At 50.9% G+C, this 12,064-nt stretch overlaps 3 protein-coding genes across 3 annotated transcripts; 1 reads left to right on the top strand and 2 right to left on the bottom strand.

Moving 5' to 3' along the window:
- Window positions 1-2,128: 2,128 nt before the first annotated feature.
- Window positions 2,129-3,869, bottom strand: N0V96_003138 (uncharacterized protein; the record flags this gene model as incomplete). The annotated part of the gene is made up of 2 exons (XM_053189702.2): window positions 2,129-3,336; window positions 3,413-3,869. 2 exons carry the CDS (start codon window positions 3,867-3,869, stop codon window positions 2,129-2,131), a joined length of 1,665 nt encoding a protein of 554 aa, XP_053052625.2.
- A 1,200-nt stretch (window positions 3,870-5,069) lies between these two features.
- On the top strand, window positions 5,070-5,798 carry N0V96_003137 (uncharacterized protein; the record flags this gene model as incomplete). The annotated part of the gene is made up of 1 exon (XM_065756752.1): window positions 5,070-5,798. One exon carries the CDS (start codon window positions 5,070-5,072, stop codon window positions 5,796-5,798), a length of 729 nt encoding a protein of 242 aa, XP_065614519.1.
- A 5,313-nt stretch (window positions 5,799-11,111) lies between these two features.
- Window positions 11,112-11,767, bottom strand: N0V96_003136 (uncharacterized protein; the record flags this gene model as incomplete). Its single annotated transcript, XM_053189704.1, has 2 exons — window positions 11,112-11,428; window positions 11,533-11,767. 2 exons carry the CDS (start codon window positions 11,765-11,767, stop codon window positions 11,112-11,114), a joined length of 552 nt encoding a protein of 183 aa, XP_053052627.1.
- Between the last annotated feature and the right edge of the window lie 297 nt (window positions 11,768-12,064).

The following is a 12,064-nucleotide window of genomic DNA, read 5'->3' as shown; positions in this document are numbered from 1 at the left end:
GGATTGACAGCGGTTCTGGACCTTCTCTCGGAATGCTTTAGTTGTCATGGCACTGGTGCGTGTACTAGATGACTCTATCTCCATTTAGGTGACTGCGAGGTGTCGTGGACTGCCGAGGTGCAACGTCAAATTCATGAAATGATGATGAACGGGCCCCCCGTGTCTGCTGAATACCGGAGATACAACACATTTTTAGGTATTTCTTGGCCACTGTCTGCTTTCATGTCTTCACAAACTCACGACAAGCACTGCCTTCCTGCGAAACTTCAACCACAAGCGCTTAAGGAACTCTTCCCAGCTTGGAACACCAGGCATACTTTTTTCCTCCCTAGCTTTGGAAAGCACAATGGACTCAATAACTTTCACCACACCTGGACCAACAGAAGCAGATATGTCCCTTGAATCTCGCCATACAAGTGGCATATTGGGTGCTCGAACCCGCCACAGAAGTCTACACTTACCAGTCGAGGTTCTACTTCAAATAGCTCCTCATCTCGAATCCGGCTATGAGTCTTCAGACCTAGCAGATTGGCAGAAGGGTCTGGAACTGCTCGCCCGGAGAAATCTTTCGACTTTCTGTCTTATTGGCCCAGCATGGCGGACAGTCGGCCAGATAAGTCTATTCCGACACTATAGGGCGACGAAAACTCTACCGCTGTTTGTCAGGTCTCTCATTGAGTGCCCTAACCTCGGAAAACTTGTGGAATCTGCGTCTTTAGACAGTCTATCTTATGACTCCTTGCGTGGATATCAAGAAGCGACGATGCTATTTGAAACAAGAAGTAAAGAGCTTGGAGTCGAGCTTCCCCGCGATGGAAATACGACGAATCTGCCAAGGTGGATTTTCACAAGCAACAAAGTCCAGTCATTCTTGGCGTCTATTTTACTGGCTCAAACGCCTCGGGCGAAGCACGTAAAGCTGCCAGTACAATGGTCGGGTGAAGTTCTAAAGAACCTCGTGGCTGCTGACAGCTATTCGACAATGACATTGCCACAAAACCCACGCATCAGATTCCAAAATCTAGTACATTTGACCATTGGCAAACCGGACTCGCCACAAGGAGGGCGGGAGTCCCTCCACGACACCAGTGAGTACTGGTGCGCGCTTCAACTTGCGCCGAACCTGACCTCTCTCGCTCTCTTCGACTTTTTTCCAATCAAGTCTCATCTAAAACCCAGTTTTGAGAATCTGTTCACAAACCTAATGAGTCTAAGGATTGGGTCAAGCCTGCATAACATACAATCGTTCGTGGGCCACTTTGAGTCGGTTTGCAGACTCTGCAGGATTCTAGAAGAGATTCAAATTATCATGCACCAGCACCCGGACCGAATAGGTCGTTTGCTGAAATCATTACAGCATTTTGCACCTACTCTCAGACGGCTACGACTGAGCATCGATATAGGTACCATGCCTATTAACCGTTCATTGTGGAGTTGGGAAAGTCTGAACTTGTTGCGACAACTCACCTGTCTGGATACTTTACGATTGGACTTCAACCACGCCCTCTGTCGGAACCATTTAACGCCCTTTCGACACGAGACCCTCCGGACAGAGCAGTTTTTTGATTCATTGCCGAAATCGCTGCGTACGCTATTCTTGCCAGGCTGCAACTGGGCCACGAGAAGTCGGGTAGATCACACGGTCCGACGTGATTACCAAACAAGGGAAAGATTGGTGACTAGGATACGACGTGGTGATCTTCCGAAATCCCGAAATCTGCATATCGCTTGCAGCTGTCGACCTTCATCGCCTCTCTTTGGACAACTTGAGGATTTAGGAGTTGAAGTTGTCCGTTTCAAACATCATGCGACACTGAGTGGTGGTGACCTCGCGGCCCTGGATGTTGAGAATTGGGAAGTACTTTAGGAAGGATAAGCATGAGAGATGAGCATATGGCCCAGAGGTAATGATATCGTCTGACCATGCATTGCGTAAGATTTCAGTTCAAGTACCACATAGCTCAATAATCAGATCGGTAAAACCCGTTTCCTCTTTTGAGATGCCATTGTGAATTGGACATAAGACTTCTTGCTTCAACCTCATTGAAGCGTGGCAAGGGGACCATTGATGATGAACGGCAAACATTATGCAGATAATTCATGACTTTAATTTCTGTCCATGTAACGTTTACGCAGCTACGCCGATCCGGTCAAAATCCGGCGCCCAAGCACTTCCTACGCCGGAAATGCTAATGGTGTTGGCGCCACCGGTCGTGAAACCTGTCAACTCAACCGCGTACCCCTTGAAAACATCTGCGGACCAGTTGTATCCGCTAAGAGGGAAGCTGACCGTCTGCGCGGCGCCCCCGTTGACACTGATGGATGCCAGCCTCTCGTTGTTGCTGCCCCCTAGGTACCCAACGTCGCCATTGATGTAATCGAACAGTACGGTCTGCGTGCCGGCCTTGGACGTCGAGACGTTGGAAATCACGACGCGGCCGTTTGAGGAGCCGCCGAGGTTTCCGACCTTGTTAGAGGACGTGCAGCCGGAGCAGGACTGCAGGTTTGCGCCGGATGACAGCGAGCCGGTGGCAACGGAGACGTAGTTGTACTTCGCACCAGCGGCGGTCGAGCGCTGAATGTTGGAGAGGCGAAGTGCGAGGGAACCGTGGGCGTTGACTTGCGCAGAGTAGCTATTGGCATTGGTGACGGACTTTGACGTCCAGAGGTCCTTGACTGTGGCGGAGGTGATGCCGAGGTTGGCGAGCTGGACAGTCAGCGTGCGGGCGGCATTGCTCAGGTCCACGACAAGGACGGCGACATCCCCGTTGGCGAGGTCACCGGCCCAGAGGTCCCGGTTTCCAGTCCAACGCTGAACGAGCTTGATCGGCTTTACGGCTGAGTCCTGGTTGATGGCGATCAGATCCTTGTTCTGCAAGACGGCAACAGCCTGATCAGAGAGAGCGGCAACGTTAGTGGAGATCATGAGCGCAGACTTGAGCATGGCCCAGGACGCAAAGTGAGTAGCCTGCTCGTCGAAAGTCATGCCAGTGTTGCCGACTTCGAGAAGGTCAGCATCGGCGATGTTGCCCGGTCCGACAATGCCGGACTTGACGATGTGAACAGCTTGGTTGTAAATGCGGTAGACGTTGCCCCAGCCTGTGGCGATGTCATCTGACAGGCGGAACGAAGTCGAGATACCCTTCGTCCATTGCGCGGGCCCCTGGAGGCCGCTTGAAGCAGAGTACGGGGTTCCCCATTGGCAGATCAGCATGCCCGGGATGCCGACGCGTTGAAGTTCTTTCCACATGACGGTAAAGCGCGTGACGAAATCGGTTCGCGGGTCTTTCGGCGCATTCTGTGATCCGTTGGGACCGTCGGCATAGCAGTTGTCATCTGAGAGAGAATCATAGTCAGCACATGCCGCGTGGCACAAGAGGCAAAGTCACCCATTATGTCCTCTATTACTCACACTTGAGATACTCCGTGTTGAGAGTCTTGAAAAAGTCGGCGTCGGCGGCTTCGTGACCGAGTGAGCCCAGGACAGGACTCGGGACCTGGGGGTCGCACATGCGCACGCCGGCGTCGGAGTACATGGTCCATTTCATGCCTTTGGACCTCGCAAGATCGCTCAAGGGCTTAAGACCCTGAGGAAACGCGGTGGCGTCGACTTTTAACGCACCCGATGTGGCATTTCGCTGGCCGTCTCTGGATGCCCAGCCGCAGTCAATCTGGAAGTATTTGTAGCCCGCTGTGACGAAGCCCTGGTCAGCCAAAGAATTGATGGCGGCCGTGATACCGGCATTGGTCGGGCTGCAGGAGACCTGGTTGTACGAGTTCCATCCCATAACGGGCGTCGACTGGAAGGACTGACTCGCAGCCAACGAGGCGCCCCCGAGGCCGAGGAGGAGGAAGCTTGAGATGCCCATGATGGATGTTTAACAAGAGACTCAGAAGCCCTAGCTTTGAATTGGTGCAGCGCTCGGGACTTGACGCGATTTGACGTTATGCATTCCAATCGTCGCCTTAAATACTTCCCAGAGTCGCGAAGTCCAAAATACGGCGGCAACTCAACCGCAAGATGATGAACTTGCGCGCCAATAGAGACGATGGTGGCTAGGACGCTTCAAGCTAGCGAAGCCGGCAGACGGTCGCTTTTGAAAGAGGACCTGCCGCATGGGATCTGCAATGAAACATCGTATTCATGGCGTTGGCCGGGGCTCGGATCTGAAAATGGAATCATCGTCTTTGGGGTGCATAAGGCCACTCCACGAGACCTACCCCAATCTGATCCAAGGTACCCGCTTCCCCACAGAGTTAATGAAGCTTTTCTAGCGTCCCTTAGTCAGGGTTGGAAAAGCGTTAGTGTCGCCTGATGACGATCGACAGCAATCCTCGGGGCGTTGAGTCGCGAACAGTCGCAAACCCGCAGCGGAGATCCAATACAACGGTCGGTCGTTACCATCCCGGCGCTTGTAGGAACTCAGCGTCGCGTTTACGACGGATAACGGCAGTGTGCACTCCTAGGCCCTGCCTTGATGCGCCGCGGGCCGCAGACTAGACCGGAGGGTGAACCATGCTCCCCAGAAATGACTGACAAGCCAAGTACCGGCGAAGCCGACTCTGGGGTAGTCTCTTGGATTATGATGGCTCATCAGTCCACAGCCTATAACCTCCTGTCTTTCTTGACACGAGATATGAGGCCAAGTAGGTGATTGAGACGGAAGCATTATGTGAGTCTCCTAGACTACCACTTTGTTGAAAGTTTCCAAAGTACAGGAATGTCGAGCATAACGGGTGTGGAGTGATAATTGGCTATCAAACAAGAAGTAAACAGAGAAAAAGAAAATAACATGAAGAAAAGTCGTTTAAAGAGAAAGGAATGAGCGACTTAGTTTCCTCCTGAGTGATAGTTGTTCAGTCGTGAGGAAACCCCTCGCCCTATCCCCATGCATGATTACTTCAGCCACCTTGGCGCAGTTCTCCAACCCCTCAATTACCCCTCCTAGGCGAAGGTCCGATGAACTCGCATTCGCTGCTCCCTGCCTGGAGTATCTACTGACTATTGCTTTTTATGTGCGGTACTTGAACTCATTATTCGAACGCGTCCCAATCATACATCGTCCGCTATGCCGCTGTACAAGCCACCCAATCCGAGCGCACCTGTCCTTTCACAATTCTCGCTGAAAGGCAAGGTCGCCGCCGTCACGGGGGGCGCCAGAGGCATCGGCCTCGAGATCGTCCGGGGCCTCGCCGAAGCCGGCGCTGATGTAGCTCTCATCTACGCGACTAGCAAAGATGCCGTTGAAATCGCCAGTCAGATTGCCAAGGACACAGGTGTGAGCGTGCGCGCCTACCAGAGCGACGTTCGGTCTCGAGCCTCAATTGCCGCCACGGTTGACCAGATTGTTGGAGACTTTGGGCACCTTGATGTCATGGTTGCCAACTCTGGCGTCTGCGCTGATATTCCTAGCCTTGAGTATACCGAGGAGACGTGGAAAGACAACAATAGTGTCAACCTCGATGGTGTCATGTGGACGGCGCAGGCTGCCGGGAAGGTCTTCAAGCAACAGGGACGCGGCAACCTAATCATTACTGCGTCAGTTAGTGCGACTCTGGTCAATATTCCCCAGCGACAGGCTGCCTACAACTCTTCAAAGGCAGCCGCCGTACACTTGGCAAAGAGCCTCGCTGTAGAATGGGTGGACTTCGCAAGGGTCAATAGCGTGTCTCCGGGCTTTATTGAAACGGAGAGTGAGTACATGGCTTGTCCTCACCCAAGTTTGAAAGCAGTGCTGATCTACATGAAGTGTTGTATGTTCAGCCAAAAGAACGCTTCGATAAGTGGATGGAGATGATTCCCGGCAAGCGAATGGCTGAGACATCTGAACTCAAAGGCGTAAGACAGATCGCAGTAGTCACATGATCGGTTTATGTTCGCTAACCATGAGACATAGGTTTATGTTTTTCTGGCAAGCGATGCATGCTGCTACATGACTGGTGCTGATATCATCGTTGATGGGGGTTATACCCTGACATAGAAAGATTCACTAAGAACTACATCTTGAACCTTTAATCTCTTTCTCTGCTCGAAAGAAGCCGCTAGTCTCAAATTGCTTGGTGCTTTTCTCCAGATAAAACCGCAATTTCGCAAGTCTCGGTGACCTCGTTCCCATGGGCAACGCGCTGAACATGGGCTTCCTGTCTATCGACGTATTTCTTGGGTCTTTTACTGACAATCGCGTCCTTATCGCCAATGACGATTAGAGGTGGGTTGTTTCGATAGTACTCGTCGAGGTCTTCGAGTGTTCGGTTTGCTAGCATGCGTGTTAGGCGGACTTTGACCAGGATGTCTCTACGCTTGGGTTTGAAATTGGCTTTTACCTGTCTCAGGATAAAAGAGGTAGATGATAGGCAGGAACGCCGCGTTCAAGACTGTGAACACAATCCAAAACCTCCATCCTAGATCTTGGATTCCGATTGGTGTGATTTGGACAATCACATAGTTCGTCATCCTGAACAATGTTAGTTAATTTGAAAAGAACGATCGAGAACTTGTTGTACCAGTTGGTGGCTGTGGCCACTGCAGCACCCTTCGTTCGCATGGCAATGGAGTTAATCTCAGTTGGATAAAGCCAGGGAACACCCAGCATGCCCAGGCCGAAGGCCATGAAGTAAAGAAAGAAAAACACGATGGATCCCTCCGATGCTCTTCGGTTTCCTCCCGGGCCGCCATATCTGAGAAGAATCGTGATCACAAGAAATGCTAAGCCCTGACCGGCAGTGGATAGAAGCATCAGTCCTCGCCGTCCCCATCTTTCGACTAATGTAACGGAGACACATGAGAAGATCAGATAAGTCAATGAGTTGACGGCGGTTAGAAGACGTGCAAGCTCATTTGATAAGCCTACCGCAGAGATCAAAACGGCCGGCATGTAATAACTCATGATGTTGATACCTGCACGCAACGACATGTCAGAATTAAATGGAGTCATTCTGTCCAGAACCAAAATTCATCTTACCTTCAAATTGTTGCATGAATTGTGTGCCAGCTCCTAGTATGATTCTGCGCAAAGGTTTGGTTGCGCCAGGATCAGGTCGCAGCAGATCTCTCCACCGGATATGATGTTCTCTTTCGTAGTCGATACTAAATCGTATCTCTTCTTTCTGAGAAATGACGAACGCATCATCTTCTGGTTTTGCCTCGAGACAAGCAAGAATTTGCGTTGCCTCTTCCTCCCGCCCATGTGACATGAGCCATCGGGGCGATTCAGGCAGCCATGGGACAGTGGCGAACAGAGCGATGATGAAGACGAATTGGAAGGCGAGGGGAAACCTCCACGCGACGGCACCACCGGCATATGACAGACCAAAGTTGATCCAATTGCAAAGGGAGAATCCTACAATGTTCATCATCATCTCAAACATGACCAGCTTTCCGCGCCAGTGAGCGGGAGCTGTCTCGGTCTGCCAAATCGGGGCGGTAGCCGTATTGACTCCGTTGCCGATTCTGTTGTGTGAACATTAGTACGATCTTGCCTTGACATGGAAATGAGCGAAGTGACCAGCTAGTCCTCACCCTAATACAATACGCCCAACGAACATTTGGGCCAAGCTGTAAGACGACGACATCAAGATGGCCCCGATGCTCATAATTGCGGTACCAATGAGGATGGACTTCGTTCGACCTAATGATTCCCCAATCGTGAAGGCCAGAATCGCTCCAACAAAACAGCCAATATCGTATATTGCTGTAATTGTGGATAGCATGCGAGTCTTCTCCGGGCCGACGAGGTCATGAAGCTCAAGAAAATCGTCAGTCACGATGACGCCGCTGAAGACTTTGTGCGTGTTAGCATATGCCTCAGATGATGGTAGTAATCGCTTACCAGCTTGGTCATAGCCGAACATGAGCATATCTACACTGCACGCAAACGTAATCCAGTAAGTAAGCCATTTCCCTCTAAGCCCAAAGAAAGGCGTTTTAGATGCAGTGGCAGCCATTTTTCTTGCATGTGATGTGATTGTCAGGATGTGAGTGAGGTTTTATTCCAGATGTGTATGTGATTAACAAGGAGGATTTCAAGGTTTTCATCATTTCTACTACTTCATGAATCCGAGTTTTCGTAGGTGTGTACGGGTATTAGAATGATCCTCGGGTTTCATGACCCGGGGGAACGGCTGACAAGGGTGTAAGATGTGGTCCGATTGCCTCCCCGTGGGGTTACGAGATCTGCGTCATTGGGAGTCTAGAGTAAATGTATGTCAGGTGAATGTGTTATCCTATTGGTGCCGGTTAAATAGGAGTGGGAAGATCGGGGTAATCATTTCCTGGTCCCTAGATTCACTCAACTATGATTAGTAGAAATCCCATCGGTCTGCCGCATTCCAATCACTCTCTTCCCATAATCGTTCAAACTCAGCAAAATGAGTGAGATCGAAGGCTTGTAAGAGAGAATCAAAATGGGAAAAAGATTACTCAAGAGGTAAAGTTGGACTACCTGAGATGCCGAGGGCTGATGCGCGACATTGTTTGTTGTCATTGTGCCAAGGAGGAGGGGTATTGCATCTCCTGACCGCCATGCAGCCCAAGGGTGCAGTAGTAGTCCAGTGAGAAAGGGTTTCCTCCGGACTTTCCACTATCTAGCATGGGATCTCACCGCTACAGGTGTCGGTCGCAGTCTCATGGATCTTGATGCAGGGTCCCAATTATGCTGCAGTCCATCTGACCAGTTCTCTTCTACATCTCTGTATCACTGTCTTAAAAGATGTATGTTCATCGATCTACATGTGGGTATTTCACAGAGCATCAATCACTCTTTACATGTAAGTGAAAAGTCCTCATGATGAATGCCGTCATCTTAAGGAAGAGGGTGTTGATATTTTGGGCTCTGTCTGCTCTGATGGAAGTGAGACGTAACAGGATGACCACTTGACTGAAGCCACAGCTTCAGTTCATGTTTACATTCTACCAGTATATACAGATGTAGGAAGGCAGGTACCTCACAATTGTAAGTCGAATGCCATTCAGTACTTACTAACACAACACACGATTGGCGAAGCAAGTAAGACAGCCCTTCTTAGCGGTCGAAAGAGTTGAAAGAGTTGAAAGGTACGTATCAAGGCTCAAGTTGCAACTATCAACTTGAGGTCATGAGAGTTTGGTTCAGGCGCGCCATATCCACGCATTCATTGAACTATCATTGGACTCCACTTAACTTCACACGACACACTGAGACTCCAAAGTCAATTTTGAGTGGGCTTGCGAGGCCTCAACCTTTTGGCTCGTAATTGAAAGTTTCTTCAAACTCTGGCAACCGCCGCACGCTATTGTCATATATATAGTAACGAGCTCTACTGCGTGCTCAAAAATTGAAGGTTGATTAGTTCTCCCAAATACCCATCTGTCTCAAAAGGTCCCCCAGCCCACAGCGATCAGAAGTCGACATTCCAGACCATACTGAACTTGCAAGAGATGACATCTCTCGTACCAGGCATGCATCCCATACGAGCCTCCGACACTATTTCGCCATTTAGTCCGGCAGCCACCGATGCACTAGATCATGTCTCTCTTGCAGCGGATAGGCAACGTCCTCCAGCAAACATCACAAGCCTACCAAACGAAATCCATCACTTGATAGCCTCAAATCTCTGCGAGCACTGCACAGGCTGTCTCGCCAACCCAGACCAACCAAGTCATACCAATAGCGCCGAGCTTTCCAATCTCTGTCTTGTTGACACTCATTGGCGAGACATTGCAACTCCGTACCTCTATCATTTCTGCGTCCTGCGTCAAAAAGCGCTTTTGCTGGTGTACGCGCTGTTTGAACGTCCCGATCTAGCTAAACACATCAAATCGTTTTCTTTCAGAGAAGTACACCCTGGGTCAATGGAAATACCGCAGTTCCGCCGTCCGAGGAGTCTCGAAACCTTTAGGAACCATGCCTCTCTTGGCACCCACGCACTGAAACCGCTGGTAGACATTGGCACAAGGTTGTGGGGCAAGCATTTCTTCCGAGGGACAGCTTTGTGGCACCAGTGGTTGATGCTGCAAACACCAGTCCTGGAAACCGTGTTAGTATACCATCAACATCGTCCATACTTGCATGAGACTCTAGACACCGATAGATTGACTTTTATGGAAAGTCAACGTAACATGGGCTCTTATACAATGCTCATACTCGACAGTGCTGCATACGTCCCCCGTCAAGTTCACCCCTGCTCCGGACCCTACGGATGGCCTTTCGACGATGGTCGAAGCTTGCGTGACCTTGCAATTGATTGTATGTTCACACGCTGCGACCGCATGGATGGAATTCAGTATGTCAACCACGACGATATGGAATGGAGACCGTGCTGCGAGCTGAATGATTCCTGCGCCAGGCGTCTAACAGACCTCGCACCCACCCTCAAACGTCTACGCCTTGGTGGCAGCTATAGGTCATACTGGTATGACGGTATTCGTAACCCACAGGGATACCTTTGCGAGTATAAGATGCTTGAAGTCTTGAGAATCGAGTGCCGGACTGAGCACTTCATGGGATCCGAAGGCGGCGAAGTGGCATCGTCGCTGCCGTCTACCCTGCGATGCCTATCTCTTTCAGGCTGCCGGGATCGGTTCTTGGTCGACGTTGGACGGGGACTAGTGGAACGGGTTAAAGGAGGCGACCTTCCCCAATTTCGCTCCTTACACATCATCATCAACAAAGGCAACGCGGTGGAAAGGAGTTCTGAGGAACTGAAGATCAGGACACAACTAGAGGAGTTGGGAGTGGAGCTCAAGTTTTATGAGCAAGACATACGGCATGGTGTGGAATTCGCGGGCATGGAAGATGAAGGTTGGACAGTTCAAGAAAAGATTGGAGGTTCGCTTGACTTTCAATTCTCGTCCAAGGAAACGTCGTCATGAGGCTCCGAATCCCGAGAGATCATGCGTTATTGAAAGGATGCACTATTCAAGGAACATAGTGAATGTACTTTATTTGTTGATTATACGCGGGGTATCTCCCGATCATCCCAATAAGATCACGTTATCGCCAGATGGGGAGTGAACATCCTGGGTGCCTGGTATTTCTATATGGCATCGCTCAGCCTAGCTCGTTATTAAGAGTGACCATTTCCGACCTCCTCTACATTGCTCATCAGTTACGCCTTTCCCGGAGAACATTGCTCTAGAAAGCAGCAAGGCCACCAAGGGCAAGCATGCCAAGGGCGCCCATAGAAGCCAAGGCAGGAGCAGCGCCAGCCTGGGAAGCAGTGGTAGCCGCGGCAGCCGTGCTGCTAGCGCCAGTAGTCGGTGTTGCGGTGATCGAGACGGAGGTAGTCACGTTAGAAGCAGCAGTAGATGCAGAAGCGGCGGCAGATGACAGAGAGGCGATGGCAGAGGAAACGACAGCGGAGGCTGAGGCAGAGGCAGAGTCGACGGGAGGAGCGGAGGCGCCGCCGGTGACCTCGCGGCAGAACTTGCCAGCGGCGGGAAGGAGCTGACCTGTTATTGAGAGCAAGTGTCAGTCATGGCGCCTAATTGTTGCCAGGGAGTGTCAAGGCGTGGTGAAAGTGGGATAGAGAAAGACTAAAGCTAATTTAACATACCGATAGCAACGTCAGAGCCGCAGGCTTGAAGGACGCAGTTGACGCCGACGGTGTAGATGCTGCGGTAGTTGTCCGCCTCGCAGATGCAGGCAGAGTCGTCGATGCTGCTGCATTTCGTGCCGTCCTTTACGGCCTTTGTCAGGCACTCGATGGAGCACTTGGGAACGACGTCTGTGAACTTTTGCTGGGCTGCGGCGAGACCGGCGGTAGCCAGGAGGACGTATGAGTACTTCATCTTAAGGGCTGCGGTAAGACTTTCGGCTTTTTGGATGACACAAAAGGCAGACTTTTGAAGATGTGAACCAAGATATTAGAAGATGAGTGAAACGCGTGGGACAAAGCAAGGAATTTTCGAGCAAGCCTGGATCGCGCCGTAGGTACATGCGATGTTATATATGTAGAAGCACTTTGAGGACCTCCCAAGCTCATGCCTGATGTGCAGTGCCTTGAAGGGCTGGCCATGTTCCTGGAGAATGTGAGAGTCAGGCTTCTGCATGTGGCGTCCGCACGCGAGGCAGATAGTCCCTCCCTC

This window comes from Colletotrichum fioriniae, assembly GCF_027942845.1.
Source record: "Colletotrichum fioriniae strain IMI 355084 chromosome Unknown scaffold_3, whole genome shotgun sequence".
In the NCBI taxonomy this organism is placed as follows: Eukaryota; Fungi; Ascomycota; class Sordariomycetes; order Glomerellales; family Glomerellaceae; genus Colletotrichum; species Colletotrichum fioriniae.
Note: the sequence above shows the minus strand (reverse complement) of the source record. Positions and strands in the feature narration are given on the sequence as shown.